The sequence below is a fragment of the Diprion similis genome, chromosome 12, assembly GCF_021155765.1.
Source record: "Diprion similis isolate iyDipSimi1 chromosome 12, iyDipSimi1.1, whole genome shotgun sequence".
Classification (NCBI taxonomy): domain Eukaryota; kingdom Metazoa; phylum Arthropoda; class Insecta; order Hymenoptera; family Diprionidae; genus Diprion; species Diprion similis.
The window spans coordinates 6,162,483-6,183,557 of record NC_060116.1 but is presented as its reverse complement, the minus strand read 5'-3'; the positions used below and the strand labels follow the sequence as shown (position 1 = coordinate 6,183,557).

At 33.6% G+C, this 21,075-nt stretch overlaps 1 protein-coding gene across 15 annotated transcripts in view; it reads left to right on the top strand.

Annotated features, from left to right (window-relative positions):
* The window catches only part of LOC124413690 (casein kinase I), a 48,952-nt gene that overhangs the window by 14,295 nt on the left and 13,582 nt on the right, over positions 1 to 21,075 (top strand). For 10 of the 15 annotated variants that reach the window (XM_046894430.1, XM_046894433.1, XM_046894431.1 and 7 more), the window contains exons 2-5: positions 19,198 to 19,238; positions 19,876 to 19,945; positions 20,428 to 20,594; positions 20,729 to 20,963. In XM_046894430.1, the coding sequence (XP_046750386.1) occupies positions 19,198 to 19,238; positions 19,876 to 19,945; positions 20,428 to 20,594; positions 20,729 to 20,963 (513 nt within the window). The remainder of the gene's footprint in view (positions 1 to 19,197; positions 19,239 to 19,875; positions 19,946 to 20,427; positions 20,595 to 20,728; positions 20,964 to 21,075) is intronic. The other 5 variants (XM_046894437.1, XM_046894436.1, XM_046894424.1 and 2 more) reach the window with 1 other exon arrangement.

The window sequence follows — 21,075 nt, the reverse complement described above, 5'->3', positions numbered from 1 at the left end:
CGGGTTGTTGAACCGTTTGAATCGAATGTTCCGAAACGAAATAATATAATTGTTGTTGCTTTTTTTTTTTTTATGATTTTTTGAAAATCTCACGTGTCACAAACAATATCCTTGTTTTTTTGGTATTTTCTTTTTTTTTTTTTCTTCAATTATATTTTAACGTCTCAAGGTTCTTTTGGTACTCATAGAGATAGCTAGATATATTTTTTTCGTACTTATTGTTTTTACGAATAGTTATTTCGAGATGAAAGTAGGGTTTTGTTATGTAAAAAGTTGCGACGAATGTTCGTTGATTAAATTTTTATGTAAAATTCGTTGGATGTTCTTTAGAAAATTTGCTGGGATACGATGAGCTAGCAAAATCATCGAGAAAAGATTGAAACTGGATTTAAAAAAAAGTAAAAAACAAATAAACTTCAGAGTTTCGTCGTATCGAACGTCCTGATTAGAATAACCTTTTCTAAAATTTTTCTTTCCAACTTAGGTTGCGTTATTCAAATTTTCTCAGATTCATTTTTATCACACAGTATAGGAATGAAAAATTTACATTTACTATCATCGGCGCAATAACACATTTCTGGAGGTTTTTTTTTTCTTTTGCACATTCAATTTTTTTTTTTTTTTTCTATCACTAACTTCATAACGAAACCTGTCCAGAAATGTTACAAGTGAAAAACAGAAGTCTTGCGAACTTTTCGCGAATTATGAGATCATTGAAACGATATACATAGTTGAAACATATTTTAGTTGACCTAAAAAAAATTGAAAGTACTGAAATAAAATGTAAAAATAAAAATCGAACCATTATGGGTCTAGTTTTGAAATATTTGAAATAGACAATACAGATTATGAGAATTTTTTGACAATTTAAAAAAAATATCCTTCTCAAAATCGCTTTGAATATGTTTATAAATAATTGAACGGTTGAATGAAAAATGTGAAAAAATCTTCGTATACTGCGTCAGAGTTCGGAAAAATTGCGGAAAATATTTTAAACAAAATCCGAAATGTTCGCGGGTTCGAATAGAATTCCTTATACGTAAGTGTCTACCTAAAGGAAAATTGTTGTTTCGACAGGATTGCAGGGGTTTAAGAACTACGATGACGTCAAAGGGAAATTATTCCTCTCATTATTGCGTGTGATATGTAGGATGATGAAAAATTCTATTTTATTCGTTTTTTTTTTTTTTTTTCTTTAAATTTCGTTACCAAGTCAACGCTTCTTATATTATCTGTACATGCAGCATAACAATACCCACTTCCGGTGCGTGTTGCTTACGTATGTGCATTACGTTTTTCCTTTTTCTTTCTTGTTCTTTCTCTCTTTCTGTCTCTTTCTCTCTCTCTCTCTCGCTCTTACCCCAGATATTAATTGTCATTGGTTATTTTATCGGAAATTTTTCTCAAAGATTACGAAACTGCAAAGAGACACATTTTCGCCCAAGTTTTTATAGTTCATGAAAATCTGCGAATTCCTATTTGATATTTTTCAGACGCGCGGCAGCTGAAGCAAAACACGTTTACTCGCATCAACGATTCGTTTCTTTTTTGCATTCAATAATTTATGTATACAGGTGCATCATGTATAATCTATATATATATATTTAAATTTTTTTACTCCGGGCTATATAATCCATTCAAAAACTGTTGTTGTTTCTCCTTAGTTTTTTTTTTTCTTTTTCTTCCTTATCTTTATTTTTCATTTTACTCTTTCGTCTATATGTTTACTCTTATTTATTTGCTCGTATTACGTAATTGAATTTCTGTCTGCCGGCTTGCCGACGCGGATGAGAATTTGTTCCAAGATTGTTCGGCGAATGCTGAATATTATGCAATGATGTTTGAAAGCAATCAGCTGCCGGGCAAATTAAATCTCCGAAGACGTCAGCCTGCTGTCCCCCCTCCTCTCCTCTCCTCTTTAACGTCATATTGGTTTATTTCTTCTTTTTTATTTTTTATCGCGTCAATTCTTGCCTTCTCTCTCTCTCTCTCTCTCTCTCTCCCTCTTATTTATCGCTACTCGACTCGTAATTAATATAATTAATTTACTCGCCAGTCATTGCCCTTCTTTATATTATTATCATAATATATCAAACGGAATTTAAACCAGAAATATCGACATTCGCGCATTTGCGATTTATCACTTTATTCACTTATTGTCGGCAATCGTGCCACAAATTAATTATGCAACGTAATTGAAATTGGGTTCCTTTACTAATTTCTATGTAACAATTTCATCAAATATACGGTACGAGTTAATTGTGTTCATTTGTGTATTCAATGATGTTATTATATATATATATATATATATATATATATATATATATATATATATATATATATATCAATATGTGAAAACATTACGTTAGTTCGTTACGCTCGTTACGTCTTTGTATAATAATAATAACAATAATAATAATAATGAATAATTCATGCACGTGAATGAATGTATATTGGACGTTGTCACATGCGGACGAATTGAAATTAATTTAAGCGAATCAACTGAAATAACTTGTCTCAATGGCAATTCGCATTAACATCAATATAGTATGTCATGTGCCAAAGTTCAAAGAAATCGGCACTGAAGTCGTATCTCGAGTAGTCAATTCTCGCCTTGCGATCGGTGGGTATGAAAAGTTTGTTCAACTCGACGTTTCTAAAACAACATATTGTGCATATATTTCTATTTGAAATACACTTTAAACGATAAATTTTCACTGATTATTTATACTATATTACGTCGAACAAATATTTCCGGAAATTATCTCTACGTAGAGGATGTCCAGTATTCATGGAAATTATGGAATCAGGAAATTCTCAGGGGGAATTTGATATCCCTTGGAAAAAAAATCTAGAAATCTCGAGGGAATTTCATGCCGTATCTGGAATATAATAATTTTCATCCTAGGTTCATGAAAATTTACCCATTAGTTCTTACGATTATTGTATTTTTCATTTATTGCCCACGTAAGAACAAACTGGATAAATAATAATGATTCGTTTCTGGAAAACCTGGAATTATCAGGGATTTCCATTTTCACAAATAACTGGATACCCTGATATATCTGTATGCGGTATTATACATGTAACAAATATATATATATATATATATATATATGTACACACACCCACCCACACACACAACCGAGTTCGGATTACTGATAGATTTCTTTCCTTTTTTCTACCCTTAATGAAAAAAAAAAAAGAGAGATTTATCCATGCACACACTCTGGTCGCGAAAATGTGTTCGTTTCGAACATGATTTTCGAACGTTCAAAGTCTTTGCATGTGTGCCGCTGTATAGAAGATTTAAATAAAAATTCTATTTCTAATCAAGGCTGACGGTGGAGGGAGGCTGTAGGTACCTATATAACGTATAAGAGATAACGAAAATGCACACGTTGAGTTTGCTTGTCCGAACGACAATTAGGTACTACGAGGAATTGTTTATTTATTTAATTTGGTTTCTTTTTTTCTCTTCTCATTTCTTGTTATCCTTTTTTCATTTCAATTTTTTATTTTGGCACTCTTCTTTTCTGTTTTTTCTCTTCTTCTCGGTTCTTTGTTTTTTTGTTGTTTTTTGTTGTTTTTTTTTTTTTTTTTTTTTGCATGAAAACGTGAAACCAAGAGAGAAATAATGTGTATCTATCGATATTGTTTAAATAAAAAACACCTTCTGTTTACATGTTTATTGTGTTTTATACTTTATGTATACAATAAATTTTCTCGGGCGCGTCGCGTGTGTGTGTATGTGTGCGTGTGTTTGTGTGTAAATGTGTTTGGCGATGATTTTACTCGCGGTTGTCCGCGGAATTGATTACATTCTAGTGTAAATATTTACCCTATATATATATTATATTATGCAAGCGCGAAATAAGAAGGAGGAGAGGAAGAAGTCGGCGCGATACGTACGTTATAAAAATAGATCATATTTGAAAAAAATAGACGGATCAACCTGTATGTTGTTGTTATTGTTGTTCTTATTATTATCATTCTGCAGTATGTGATACGCATACACGTCATACTGTAATACTATACATAATCGACACAGACGTGCAGGTATTGGCAGTCGAATACTTATACTATACGTTTCCGCGACGACATTTTTTTATTTTTTTTGCTTTTTTTTTGCTCGTTCGTTCATTCATTTATAATATTAGAAACAGTCCCGATCATTAATGTTCGATCAGTTTCAGACAAGATTCTTATTTTTCATCTCTCACTTCTTAGTTTCACATAAAATTGATGTGTTATTGATTTAACGGTAATAGTATGTAATGATATCTGAGGATGAATTTAAAAATCTATATATTTATATATATGTATATATGTATATATATGTATATACATTATTTTGATACAAGTAATTTGAATCATCTTTTCTCCGATTAATAATACCTAATTGAAAACTAATCAAGGCTGCGAAGAATTTAACGAGTCTGGGGGGGGGGGGGGGGATAATTAATTCCGCTATACGTTATTGTTTTGTATGTATATATTATATATTTGTTGACCGATATATAATATAATACGTAGACAAACTGCGGGTTGATAGAATATTTTTTCTTATCGACTTGCTGTCGCACAATTTACGCGAGAATTCTTATTGTGTAAAAACGAGTCTGTCTGTCTGTCTGTCTGTCGATGTTGACCCGGAACTGTCCCACTTACAACGGGTCTTATTATTTATTTTTGTTTCTTTTCTTTCTTTATCTTCTTGTGATTCTTCTTTTTTTCAGCCATGCTATGTTAGATATTGCAGTAGTTTCAGGGCTAATTCCACCGCGTATACGCGTTGTGGACGAGATAATAACGGAGAGTTAGTTTAGCTCGTTGCTGTACGAATGATAAAAGCTCGGCTCAATTCTTATCTTTCACGAGGCATCGGGTCAAATGCAAACAAAACACAACAGTGGGAAAATTTATTCACGTCATATATAATATGGTTTCATGTATGGTAAAACCTTGCACAGATCTTATTCAAGGGTTTTTCATTTATGCGTGCCGTGTTATAAATAAAAATCATAAGTTTTGTATATATATATATATATATATATATATATATATATATGTGTGTGTGTGTATTATATGTGATGATGATGATAATAATCATCATGACATCGCGGTTCGACGAAAGAATTTCTTCAATATTTATATGCGTTGATAATGTTTAACGTATTATACGTAAATGTAACGATCGAATGGAATACCCCATATATATATATATATATATATATATATAAATATCGACGGAAAAGAATAAAATTATTACAGCATAGTTCAGGGTGTCATGTTGTATTTGATGTTAAATAGAATGTTGACGTCAATCTAATTCTCCTCTTCCTTTTCGTTTGACAATGTCAGAAGACGGTAGGGCGAAACCTTCTACTTCTTTTATTCCTTTTTCTTCTTCGTCTTCTTTTTCTTCTTCATTTCTCGAGAGACTGCCGTCCGTCGATGATATCGATTCGTAGACCAAGTATATAATACGCGATTCTACAAGTATATGTATATATCTCTCTTCGTTGCAAAGAAATTCAACAAAGCTGTTCGCTTTCGTGGTTTTGGTTCTTTTCTTCTTCTTGTTATTCTTTTTACCTTTTCCGTTTCTTTTTCTTTCATTTATTTATTATTATTATTATTATTTTCTTTCAATAATTGTCGACTGAAATTTATCGCATATCGAGAACTGCCTCTCTGTGAATATTTTATAATTGTATATATAGCCGATCGATCCATTGGATATTATGCCACACGTAAGTGAAAGAAGTGACGTTTCGTTACAGAGGTTTCATGTACATATATATCTATATATACACTCAATTGACGAACAGAAGAAAATAATTATTTAAAAAAATGATTATAAGTAACCTTCGCATTATAGTGGGGGTAAAAAAATTTATTTAATGTATATTTATATGTATAAATTCCGGTTAAAAAATATTTCTTTTATCTAGTCAGGTATAAATTATTGATGCGAGTATATTATTTATCGAGGCAATGCCGATTAATGAACACCATCGTTGTGTATACATGTATATAAGAGACTAGGTTATATCAATCTTTCGCGTCCTTGATGATTATAGTTGTGATAATATTTTGTCAGTCGGTAAGTAATCGTTATAAGGAATGTAAAATGTGGCAGTCAATTCAATATCAGTCCGCTGAAAAAACAAATCTGATTATTTGTTCCTCGTTTCGTTCAACAAGGTTTTAAAAATTTTCTGGAAAGAGTGTTTTACGAATTATATGGATTTTTGCGATGTATTGAAAGGTGCCGAAATAGTTACTAACCCTATTCAATAACGCGTCCACTTCACTTGGAGACTAATTAAATCTAGCAACAGTTAAGGGCAATTGTACATTGCATTTATAATTTTCGGTATTTTTTTCTGGTAGGTATTCGGTAGATAATCGTTGAAATTTGTTGAGAAAAAAAATTTGATCGGTGATTATGTTAACCAGTGAATTGAATTACTTTTATCGAGATTCAACTGGTCTGCTAGTTTTATTCGTTAAAATGATGCCTCGAATAATTGATACTTTCACGTGGCATTTTTTTTTCCATTCCCTTTTTTTTTTTTTTAATACTTTTTGGTTATACACATTCGTCGGCGGAAGCTGAGTCGTAATCATTGAACCATATTTTTTTGTGGGAAAATTTTCATCCCTCCTTGCGGATTACAAGTACTATGGATTTTGTGATTTACAAGTTTTTGTCTTTGCAGTCTGTGGCAAGTATATTATTTATTATATTATTAGAAATTGTAAAGTTTACTCAACCGATTGTTAAATGTGTCAATCCATTCCGGTGCAGGTTTACTCGAACAATGTCAACGGTTTCGTCACTTGACGGAAAATTTCGTTCACTAGGAGAGAACCTGTAACTGTTAGGTTGAAACGAGGCTGAGCTGGCAGACAGAATTATCAGCAAAACTTTCCGATGCTCGTTCAAATAAGGTAGTCAAAACCGAAAATGAAAATTTTGCGAAATACCTTGAACCTCCGATACTTTTATCGAATTATGGGGATAAAATTAAACTCCATTTTTATAGTTTCAAATAATTAAGCACATTTGGCTCATAGATTCAGTTTCACGAGGTTAATTCAGCTGGTAAATCGTAGCAAAGAAGAAAATATGTTCATATTTTGAAAAGCCATCGCGTTGAACGTCACGTTCACGTCACTAATTTCATCCTCATAATTTCGTTCGGTTGGAGAGATGCTGTCACTTTCATATACATCCATAGCAGTAATTATTCACTGCAGGTAGGGGTGAGTGATGTTTCTCGGTGGCTCAGGACGAGATCGATCCTGAGCCGCCATATCGAGCCGCTCCTTGGACGCGGTTCTGCACTCGAGTTTTTCCTTCCCTCTTTCGAACGACGGTGTGTCGCAATCCATGGCCGATCGAAAGGATCATATGACAGTTGCCATGCGCGCCGTCGAGGAGAAGGAGAAGGAGAAGGAGAAGGAGAAGGAGAAGGAAGAGAAGGAGGTCGATTCACTTCTCTTCTCTTTCCTTTTGGCTACTTTAAAAATCACCCCGAGTAGGACGTAAGGTACTACCAACAATGTAGAGAGGAAGTGGGTATCGTTGGTATAAGGTGCGTACCTACGAGTATCTATTCGTCGAGATGCACTGGAGGAAATGCACCGCAGCACACGGTCCAGATGTATCTCTACATGATATATATATATATATATACATGTATATACCTGTGCAGAGGAACGCGGCGAACAAGGAACGCGTTTCCACGCAGACACCGCAGGCTGGGAAAACACTGTATATACAAGGCAGAGCCTTATGAATATAATTATCTTCCACGTTGTTCAAAGTTATCGAGGCCAATGTCTCGCTCTCGAGAACTTGGCAGATCGTTTCGAGGCTTTTTTCACTGTCTGCGCGTGTACGTGCACAAGTGTTGTTGTAATATCATTCTTCGTTGGCTTGGGCAGAATTTGGGATGGATGAATAGGCTGGATATCTAGGAAACAAAAGTGATAGATCAATAGATAGATAGAGAATGTTTGACAAAATTTTAGCCAGACAAGAAAATGATAGAAGATGTTTAAAGTAAGTAAATTACAATGAAGTAGACACAGAAAAAAGCGAATGAATGGATTGAGATTCGCTCGATGATTCGATAAAATGAAGTAACGAAGAGGGTAAGAACTGATTAGAAAATCGAGAGCAGAGTTATTTCTGGTAGTGATGTTGAACGTGAATTAAACAACACTAATGCTGTTATGTGAGGTTAAAAGTGACTTCGTAGAAATTTAAATAACACTCGACGAGGTGTCAGTAATTTGAGATATGGGCTTGAAATGAAAACCTTAAAAATAATTGATCTCTTGTGTTTTTGATTCGATTTTAATGTGTTAACCACGAAAGTTTTTATCCTCAAATTATCGATGTCTCAGCAAGTGTTATTCGAATTTGCTCCGATTAGTTTGTCGGGGTTTTTAAAACTATATTTACACTTCATCTGAGATTTGGTTATAACTACTTGGAAAAATCTCGCTAACGTTGTGTTTCTATTTCATCTCTATTTCTTTCGCCTTGCTATAAATGTATTCTCGCAACTTTTGTGGTCAATCGTTTGCGTCATCATTCGTTGATCGAGTGTTTGTACCCTGCTGTCATAATCCGCCAGGAGTAGAGAGTGCTGTAGTAAGTAAGTAAGTAAGTAAGTAAGTAAGTAAGTAAGTAAGTAAGTGCTACCCAAGTAGTTTTTCTGACCTTGAGGCGGAAGCTGAAAAACTCAACTGCAGTCATGCATCGATGGTGATGTGTGCATACCGTTAATATTTTGCCAATGACATTCGCGATTCAGCGACGCAGCCTGAATCGGTCACTTTTTTTTGGCACACCTTTGCATATCCGCATGCACTAAAGTCTTCACGGTTGCTCAATTAGCCATCAACAACTGTTGCCACCTTCTTATTTCATTTATTTTTCGATTTTCCTTTGGGGTGCATCGGTAGGTACAATGATTTGGGGTTGGAATATTACCGGCATAGCATAAGCTGTGATAGTCACGTTCGTCTTAATTTTTGGATCGTTAATGGATCGATGAAGATTTACTCGATTTAGGTAAATCGGTCGTCTCTCAGTTTCTTGATCATATCGGTAGTTCCAACGGAAAAACAAACAAGTGATCTAATGTTGCGGTGTTTCGTAGTTAAATAATTTCACCTACTTAAGATTCGGCTTTGTCGTTCGTTCGTTTGATTGTTATTATTTTAATTATCTACTCTTTCAACTCTTGGGGCAACGTTTAAGGATTACGTTTTTATCACGCAGTTATTACGCTGGCAAGAAGTTGATAAATCTTAGGAAATACCATTTGAGCTTTTACGACAAAGTATGATTAGAAAAAAGCATCGAAAGCAAGAAATCATGTGTCAGGGAATTTCAGGCTTGTTTTTCCGAATCGTTGCGAGAAGTTACGGATAAAAAAGGAATCTAGAAACTTGATGCTGACCGATGCTTCATCAACTTGGACACCTGCTCCGCTCACAAAACACACCATACATAAATATTGTAATACAAAAAGACACGTTGATCGTAAGTTGCTTCCGCTCGTGCTTCTTCCATCACCGGCATCGTGTTTTATTTCCCCTTTACGGCCTGCCTACGCCAATACTCTTGCCCTTCGTGTTCAAGTAACGCGGTTCATGTAGGATACATTTACGATATATATATAGATATATATATATAGATATATATGTGTGTGCTTCACCATGCGGGTTGCAATCAATTAAAAAACCTGACGCGTAAAGTACGCATGTAACGAAAGTGATGGTCGAGGAACGGTATTTTTATAACGGACAAAAAAGTGATCGAAAGAAGTATCAAGATCGGTGCTCGCCGATTGCGTCAAGTTCACATCATTTTTCTCTGTTACGTTACAGGTGAGAAGATCAGATTATTTGTTTCAAACAACTCGTGCATTTATTCATACGACAGTGGCGATCAAGTATAGATAGTACATGCCTACTTGAAATCAAACTGAAATGTGTGAACTTGGTACTTTTTTTCTGTTTTCTTTAAGAACGATTATAACGAAAGTTCTTCTTGAAAGAACTTTCTTGTAGCGAACACTTTAAACTTGCTTCATTTTGATTGGTTGATATCCGTGATCGCAACCTGAAGCAAACCTTTTCTCGAAAGAAGAAATTCCCTAGAATTTATTGTTTGACAAGTTAACAGTCGGTCAATCTGTTTACCATACTGGTAACATTTTTACGAAGTTGGCTACGCTTATAAAACTAGACGAGCTTCAATTGTCCAGAAGATTTTTTCAACTAGGAAAAATCTCGGTATATAGCGCTCAATTCAAAAATAAAAAATACAACAGCCGTCTGAACAACGAGTTGTTTTAACAAGACTACATGTATTATATACATGTAATATAGGGTGCGTTCCGATATTAGGTCCCAGTCCTGTCAATAATATTTTATCTCTTTTGTGCTGTTGAGTTCATTATTAGCTCTGCCTCTGTCCTAAGGACAGCTTTTTTTTTAAAATTATTCCATTGTTTACGATCGCGAAAACATCGAGAATTTATCTTTTACATACAAGCATGATATGTAGTGCAGTTTTGAATCACAAAATGGAACCCGTGGTGTTCTGGATTGTCTTTTGTTTCTTTATTTCTCTCTCTCTCATTCCCTCTTCGTTTCTTTATTTGCTTCGATTTAACAAAGTCATATAGAGAGACCGTTTCAGCAATATTGCCGGGAGCTGAATGTAGCACACATAATAATGCCCTTTAGACGCGGTGAACTTGCTCGTCGGATGTTGGTAGAATGCGGTAAGTTTCGGTTGGGGATCGATAACGTCGGGTTAAGGGGTTACGAGACTCGGGCACCAGTTCGTTTCGCTGCTGCTGCTGCTGCTGCTGCTGCTGCTGCTGCTGCACGTGGAGGAGAGATTTCTCCTACTTGGGGTTTTTGTTCTTCCACTATGGCTTCACCCTTTTCTACATTAATTCGGTTACCATTCGGTTATCTCCGTTCATCCAATTCCCATAGCTACTGATCCCTATACAGTGCAATTTCACGAAAGTACGAATGTTAGCAGATATTTTTATTTTCTTTATTTTCTTCCTTTCTTCTTTCCTTTCTACCGTAATTGCTTGATCATTTATCCTCCATTTCTGTAGGGTGCTATGCGATCGTGTTATTTTACGGAAATGTCACGCAGACAGTTTAAAAAGAAAAAAAAAGGGTTAAATCCGCCTGCATATCGGCAACTCAGGGTACATTGTACGCAGTGAATTGCATAAATACAGGCGGATTTATATCCCATGGTGAATTATTGTTCGTGTAGACATTTCAACGAAATAATTTGATATTTATTATTATTAATAGCCAATTCAAGTTTAAGTATAATGGTCAAGTGATTTTGCGGAAATTCTTCCGTACCATCATTACGCAATGTTCATGCGGTCGTCGTTTGTTACAACGCACCACCTGTTGGATTACGATTTGTTTGCCAGCTTAGCGTTTACCGTTATGTACGTACAAGATATTACACATTGACTCTTTGCTTGTTTCTTTTGCTAGGTAGGCATGCGACGCGTTTTGACACGTGGATATTTATAGATATATATATATATATATGGGGCGTTCTGTGCCAAATTGACCACTGCTCAAGTTTATGGCCAATCAGAAATTCGAATCATGTTAATAATCGAAAATTATCGGCTTGTAATCTTTCTGAAACATGTTACAAAAGTTTCTTATCGCGAGGTAACGACAATGTTCTTAAGTTGTTTTGAAATATCGAAATTCATCTCTGATTCTTATTAGTAATTTTAAATAAGTTTTTATATCTCTTTCTCACTTCCAAACGAAAGAATACTTTTTTTTTACACCGGTATTCGGGTGAAAAGAAAAGAAATTTCTCGGCACAAACTCATTCTTACAGTTATGTGAAATAAAATTTCGTTACATTAATAAATCGGATAAATAGAATGAAATATTAATGCCAATGTTTGGAAACTTTTCATAAATATGGTCATTCGTCAATCATGTATGTTTTAACGTTGAACACTTCATGAATAGAGGAAAAAAAAATATTGAACTTGATAAAAATGATACAAGACATAAAAAATTCATTAATCAAATAAATATCGGTGTTGGAATTGATTGTTTCTTCTTTTTTTCTCTTTAACAAACTTGAGTAATACGTTTCAGAATTTAGGCCGCCAAAAGGATATACTATACATTTGTCGTTAGAGAAGAAAACTGTATTTCGATATGAAATGACGAAATTTTTCATAATTTTAAACATTGTACATATTATTATTGTCGTTGTTATTGTTACATACGCAATAAGTATTACACAGTGTCTTCTGCTTTTATGTAAACTTTTTCGAAAGTAGGTATTATATCCACGCAAAATTCAATATACGTTTAACATAAATATCGTCCATCCCCTACATTTAAAGCTAACATTGAGAGACAACGCGATTTTAACAAGGCGAGAGAACGATTAATATTAGGACGTGAAGGTAGCAGCCAGCTGTTTGTATGCATATATTTATTCGCGCACAACTGACACATATGTAACAATCAAGGATGAAAGGCGCGGATCTTGTTGCCAGAATTGCTCGTCGCGCGTGCGTTGGGGAATTTTTTGCGTGCGCCAAAATTTTTTTAAGCTTGTTTGAAAAATTCAAATAAATAAAACTAGACATATAAATGGAAATTTTCAAAAAAAACTTCACTTTTTTTTCGTCAATGAACAAATAACGGGAATTAACAATGTTAATTTATGCCTTATTATACATATATATATATACGTTGCAGAGAATGGTAAATGGATGTAAACAAAGGTAAAAAAAAAGTATGTAATATACCTGTAAATACCTGGCACCCACCCCATCGTCCTCCTCCTCGACTAGAAAATTGTTTTTTGGTCTATTTCTAGCAATTCCTGGCTCAAGTCCAGGTCTCTCTCTTTTTCTCTCTCTCTCTCATTCTCATTTTGACCGAGATACGACTACGATGTGTGATATGTTGAATATTTTTGCTCTTAACCTGTTACGTATAAATAGTAAATTCAAGATTTTCGCGATTATGTTTAACACACTTTTTCTCTTCCTCCATGTTTAACGTATGCGCGTTAGGTATGAGATAAAATACGTATATTGAGTTTGTTACGATTCGTCAATCGATCAATGATTTATTAAGCAATCGACGATCGAAAGTAGGCATAGACGAAATTAGTTAAAAATTTTATTGAATAGGTATACATATAATAGAAAAGAACTGAGATTTTCTCATGACACATCATGATACGTATATAGTTTATTTCTATACAGCGTGCATTATCATGCACAATGAAAAAAAAAATTTCTGTTCTATATATACTTGTAAAAGAAATGTGAAATTCGATTTGTGCACATTATTATATACACATGACATAACAACAACCGTATTAATCTTAAGGAGTTTGGACGGTGACGCATATTGTTCGCATGTGTTTACTCTATAGAACATATTATATATGTATAGAAACAAATAATAATCGTGCATTATTCAGGATACGAATAATAAGAGACAAACAGATATTTGTTACTTATATTTATACGTCTAGCAGCATATCTCCTTTATTAAACACTGTATTTATGACGAACGAATTGGAATTAGAACGTCAGGGTTTTTGAGATTATTTTTAATTTCGAGTTGAGCTATTTTATGTCAATTTTTCTTTTCAATCTTCATTTTTTTTGTTTTCTTTTTTAATTCTTTTTCCCTTCTCTTTTCTACTGAGAAATGAAAAAAACGTCCCCTTCACTGTTCGCTAGCCTTCGCGCCCTCTTCTCGCAACCCTCTTAATCACGGTTTGAACAAACGGGTTATATCGATCGTATGGAAACGTTTCTATATATGTATAGTAGGTACGCGCACACACACATACGTAGGCACATACGCAGGTATACGTAGCATGTATATATGTATGTATATTATACAATATATATATATATATATATACTAATACTATATTACTCTTTCTCGCCGATGATATATATTTTAATCCAGTTCGCAGTTTCCCGGGATTATTGGAAAAATTGACAACCAACCAACCAACCAACAGATGAGATAAACTATATTTTTATACAGAGTGGGCGAAAAGGAGTAAAAAAAAAGTAAATAAAAAAAAAAAAAATAACGAGAGACTGATTTGAAACGTGAATCAAAAATCCAAACGTGTTGACCGATTTTCGAAAATTGTTTTTTTTTTTTTTCTCAATTTTGTTTTTGTTTATTGCTTCGAATTTCTAAAATACCAGAATTAATCATCTAATCGCTATTTCAGGAGGATATTGAGTTGAATATTGTTTAATATTAATTTTTCTTAGCTTCCCGGCGACTTTTTTCACGGTTCGATTTTTAAGAGCTGCTTGTATCTCAGCAGCGAATAATGATTTTTCTAGATTTTCAAACGGGACGTGAAAGATTTTTTCCTTTTAGGTTGAAGCAAAAAAAGTTTTCGTAAATCGGTCAACAGAGCAATCGTATACTGGAGGAGAGCCGCTGTAATTTACCTACATATATTCATAGTTGTTTTGTGTATGCATATGCCGTTAGATATAGCTATAACGTATGTATAACGTACGTCGTTAACGATGTTGCAGCTGTCGCGACGATGGGAAAGAGAAGCATATATACTTGGTGCGTGTGTGTATACATATGTTATACATGTGAATATAAGAGGTAAAGTTAAGTAATGAAAGTAAAGAACGATTCAAATATATACATATAGACATGCAACTTGTATTTATGTATACTTTTTACGTATGTAGCGACTGACGGTGATTTCTCGTAAGAGCGTAAATCGCAGCCTCATTATAGTCTAGGCAAAATGGGTCTGATTTCGAAATATTCGGCTCGTGGCTGCATTTTGGTTTACAGGGATTTTCCGACCCTCAGGAACTCAAGTCTCAAGTTATTTATGAGACGCATAGCCGGGATTTCGAGAAAATACCAGAATTTGACTTTTTTTTTGTTGGGGGGGGAGTTTTCCTCAAGTCGATAGATGAAAAATGATTCGATTATTGTTTGGAAAATTCTACATCGCATTATGTCTTCATATGTCGGAAATTGAATCGAATTAATAAATTGAGAAAAAAGAAATTCTACTTATCGACGGTATCTGGGGAATTTTTGTGAAATAATTTCGGTTTTCTTAATTGGTTGATCCGACACCGTTTCCGACATATGAGGAGATAATTCGATCTAGAATTTTCCGATCTACACGATGGTCAAGTCATTCTTCATCTATCTATAGCAGTTTTTGAGGAAAATGCAAAATACGTTAAATTTCGATGTTTTCTCGAAACCTCGATCATGCGGCTCAAAAATGACTTCAGATTCGCATTCCTGAGTACGCGGGTCGAGAATCGCTTTAAACCAAAATGCAGCCACGAGACGAATATTTGAAATTCAGATATATTCTAACTAGACTATCAGCAGACGACGAATATACTCCCATCTAGGTATAATAATATACAGTACTTTCATTGATCGAATCGTCTACATACCAACTCTGACAAGCCTAAAATCAAATCTAATCCTTAGTTTGTGTATTTTTTAACCATAATTGTTTATTGTTAGATGCTAAACGAGGTGTGTGCAAGATGTAGAACCAATCTACCGCGTATAATACAATACATTGTAGATGTATCTACACGGTATAAATACATGCAATGTTCATAACGTATGGTTTAGCGTATTCACATCGATTTATTAGATTTGAACATCATGTAACCACGAAACCTCGCGTAGAGATTTAACGTTTTTAATGGCTTCTGTGTTTGCGCGCACGTGTGTATGTATGTATGTGGTGGGCTTTTACTTCTCGCATTTAAACGTACGTATTATATTATACGGGTGGGCTAATTATTACACTCGTGCGATATGTGCTTATTATACCTATTAGCCTCCCCCCCCCCCGGCCGCTCCTCAAGGTCAAAGGTAAGGAGGGAAAGCAAGTATACACGTACAATTATACCTATCTCGTTGTAATAGTATCTAGAAGAAGTTCGGCTGCTTTATCGGTGCTTCACTGCATAGGTATGCGAATATTAATCCTATCTATATCTGTACAACGTGTGTGCGTATAGCTATTACGTTATTTTGTATATATGTATTATTAGTGACCGAGCGAAAGACGATTTTTTAGCCGAAACCGTAAACCGTAACCGTAACCGAATGTGTCCGGATCCTATTTCTAGTTTCGGCAGAAATTGTGAACGATATCGAAACTTGCGTAGAGGAAATGCAATTTTTTTTTTTTTTATCTTGAGGTATAATAATATTATATATTTTCAAAATTAAAATTCAAGAATGCAAGAAAAAAAAATAGTAATCACGGCCCATGACCGGACCGGTCTTGAAAGTTTTTAAAAGAATAGTTGTTTGGAATAAAACAAGTTTCATGAAAATCGTAAGATACACTCACTTTCAAAACATTTCTTAATCACAAACACTGCAAATATTTTTTGTTGTAGTTTTTTTTCTGTAAAGGCCATCTCGATTAAGAAAGATTAGAAAAAAAAAAAAAAAAAAAAAAAAACTTTAATTTGGACCATGATTAAGAAAGTTATGAACAAGGAATCAAAAAAAGAGGGATTTTTTTTTTAACAAGTAATTTAAAAAATCCCAAAGTTTACCAGAAAGCCTCTCTTGAGGGGTGCTAAAAAATATCAAGAAAATTGAGGAAACTGAGTAACAACGTATGTTTCGCTGGAAAAGCGTGTTTTTGGAGACGGAGTTGGGATAATTGAGCGTTCCGATGTATAATCGTGTTTCTACTGTACCCTGAAATCTAGTTTTCTTTTCCCTAGCTTTGTGAAACATTGTTCGATTAGATTAAATAAAAGATTTCAGTTGTCTTTTTTTTCTCTTTTAGGAAATCACTTTATTTTTGCAATGAAATGTAGTTAAAGAATTAATTTCGGACAATTTTAGGCCGATATCAGTATTTTTGGACGAAACTGACACAGAAATCGAAAATTTATTCGGTCTTTAGTTATTATATATGTATATATGTATATATATACATATATATATATATATTACGCAGAGGATAGTTAAGGTTGAGAAGTGTCTACAAGGTACTTGTACCTTAGGAATATAACTTATTTTTATTAAATATTGACGTGCACACGCGACGTGTTGCACGTATACTTTCTCGTACACGAAATCCGTTTACAGCAGCCATGCATTCTTTGTTCAACTTTTATCTACGTATGCATTATATCTGCGTGTACCGTCGTACTAATACGTTTGTATTGTATAAGCCGCGTTATTGACTTGCGTATATTCTATTATACGGATATATATGTGTGTGTGCGTGTGTGTGTATATGTATATAGTTGTATATAATGTGCCGAAAACGGATTACATGAGGACAAATTAGGGTCTTATGTATACATATATGTATATTATACGTACATCATGCCTGTAATACTATCGAGGGGAAAAGAAAAATATATCCTCTAAAGAGAATCGTAAGATCATTATGACCTGATTTTACTGTATGTGTATGATATATATATAATCTAATTAGTCGCAAGCAATATCTCTGGGCCACGTTATGTTTTTCACGACTTTTTCATTATATTCATATATTGCATACTTACCTTATATATATATATATATATGTGTGTGTGTGTGTGCGTATATGCATGATTCATATTATATATGAATCACTCGATGCAATCTGGGAACCACAAGACCGAACGATTAATTCTGCGAAAGTAATTACGTACCCATGATTGATTGAACTTGAGCAAAATTTTGATTGTTATAGAATAATGCGAATATCTAGTTATAGAGTTTATTACGTACATAGTATATTTTTCAAAAAAAAAAAAAATAGTCAATTTTTTTGATACAGTCTAATGTATATACATCACATATGTATATAAAATTCTTCGATACTTCCTTTATTCTACACGTATGTACAATTTACGTTTATAATAATGCTTGCTGTAATTGTATAACTATAACGTAAAAAGTGGTGATTTTTGAAGATCGATATTAAATTCCCTTTTTCTCAAGTTTTCAGAGGAAAAGAAAAGAAGTTATTGTAATGACCTGAAAAATGAGGGACAGTTGAGTTTTCACCAGATCTCCGCGTTTTCAAATCTATAGCATATTCTCCAATCATTTTTAGATAGACGTATGTTATGTATACATATATAGGTATGTGGTGCTTATGTGATCAATTTTATCGTCCGACGATATCTCGAGGAACGAGTTACAGGATTTTTATGATTTTGGTCTCAATCGACACGGCTTTTCAGAACTTATTGTTAGACCTGATTAGATTTTGGCTTTGACCGGTTTGGTATCTTTCGAATTATTTAAATGAAAAAAACATAAAGAAAGAAAAATTGTAATATCTTCAGAATAAATGAACGGATTCGAATGAAAATTCGTACTATAAGGTTTGTTTGGATCACTGATCACGAATCTAAAGTCAGATTTCTAAAATTCAAATTTGGCTTATTCAACATGCCGAAAAAAAAACAAATCAAAAACATTTCGTTTGCTTACTCTTTCGTATAAGTATTTAAATTGAAAATAACTACGTTATAACTAAATTTATACAACCACGTGTCTCCTTGGTCAGTAATTTCTTCTCCTTCTCCCATTTTTTTTTTTTTTTTTTTTTTTTTTTTATATATATATAAAGCATTATACGCTGCGGAAATTTCTATAATAAGTCAGTTTGAATAAATTGACCGGTAGTAGAAGTTATATATTATTGCTATTTTACAAAAAAAAATTAAATTTTCAGCAAGTTTGTACGTTTGATTATGTGTGCAGAACCGGTATTCAAAAAAGGTATCGAACGATGAATGAATGAATGAATGAATGAATGAAATCTGCTTATGCGTACTAAACCTATTTTTTTTTCTTTACTCCTTTTATCCCAAGTTATTTGAAAACTTCTATCCAATCAATTTATGCCGATAAATTTTATCGATCGTAATTAAAGTTCTTGAAATTTTCACGATTATATTATAAACGTCATTATACACGGTTATAATGGCCAGTCAGTTGTTTCAATTTACCGTTACATCCGTAAGTGATTACAATCTATTTAAGTAATGTGACGTCATCGTGCACAATCATAACTAATGAAACAATTTTTATTCTCTGTTGCAGGCAAAAACCTATACAACAACGAGCATGTGGCTATAAAAATGGTTAGTAAAGAAACACATATTTACGTATTTACATATACTATAATACTATAGTATTACACTGTTAATTCGTTATCATAAAAACGTTTCTCGTTACTCGGAGAGTGATTTATTTACTCGGTTTAGTTATGTTTTTAATCATCTAATTAATGCATTTCATTTCATATTCATGAATCGTCAAGTCGTGTCTAATCTTTACAAATGATTTTTTACTCCTCCTACAAGTTGGCTAAAAATTTATAGATATTATCTTTGATGTCATTGAATTTCTCCCAACTTGCAGTTTTGTTGTACATAAAAATATGTTGCCATTCTTAAATTTGGTGTTTTCGTAATTTTTTAACGCACATATTTTTCGTGTTCAAAAACTCATCTTATGCTTAGCTGTTTATTATTGCGAAAAAATCCTGTTCAAATATTTTGTATATTTTATACTTGATTTAATTATGCGCTTATACTTGTAAGAGTGTATTTTCAATCTCCATTGATACTGTACTTGTATATGCTTTTCAAAAAAACAGAAATAGAAGTTAACAATTTACGAACTAGATTCTGACAGAAATTCTGACTTAATATTATATTTAAAATAGCTGATAACGAGACAGTATCGTTAACACAAAGTCATTTAATTTCTTTCCAGGAACCAATGAAGTCAAAGGCGCCGCAGCTTCACTTAGAATATAGGTTTTACAAATTATTAGGGACACATGGTGAGTTTGAGGGACAGTTCAGAATATTATATCTATTATTATCATAGAAACGATATACACTTCATGTATTTGATTTATTTTTATCAAATAACATATTCCGTTTGTCTAGAGTCAAATGTTCACATATATATATACGTTTATCTGTTAATTTTCTTCTCGTTGTTTGACAATGTTAATATTGCCTAGTTAGAAACCGTTGGTTGGTTCTAAAGTTTAGTGCATGGAACTATTTCATTTTCTATTTCCATATTAGATCAACTTTCTTTACTTATACGCGTGGATAATAACATAATTTTTTTTTCTGCCTGCCTTTTTTTCTTCGTTTCGACCCTTCGGAGCTTTTTTATATTGTTTACGTGTCAGTTTGGGATACACCTACATTGCGACGCTGTTTTGTTTCATGTGTTTTCGTCACAAATTCCTCACCGCACACCAAACCACAATATGTGTTCTGGGGTGAAACTACCTTCCTTTTGGTATAGTTCATAACACTCATATAGAGGGTGTCCCGGAAGTATTTTACTTTGGGCCTTGTGGAAAGTACAACGCCCTGGTGATGGAACTACTCGGCCCAAGCCTGGAAGACTTGTTTGACCTCTGTGGCAGAAGATTTTCTCTAAAGACCGTCCTTATCATTGCCATGCAGCTCGTAAGTATTTTGAACTACTTTGTTTTCTTGGAATCTCATATTCATTGAATCAATTTTATCAAAGCGAAGAAATGTACGTTGATTGAATATTTTTCAACTGTCGATAAAATGTTTGGGTAATTTTCTGTTCGCAGCTTCACAGGATAGAGTATGTCCATAGCAGGCACTTAATTTACCGCGATGTAAAACCAGAGAACTTCCTCATCGGCAGGAGTACGACCAAAAGAGAAAAGACAATTCATATAATAGATTTTGGATTAGCCAAAGAATACATAGACTTGGAGACGAACAAACACATACCTTATCGGGAACATAAAAGCCTGACGGGTACGGCACGCTACATGAGCATCAATACCCACCTTGGAAAAGGTAATCTCGACAAATGTATCACATGTTGGTTTAACCATTTCAAAAACTTAATTTTATTTCCTTCATCGTAGATAAGGTTAATACTGCAATATCTTTTAATCATCTTTCGGCG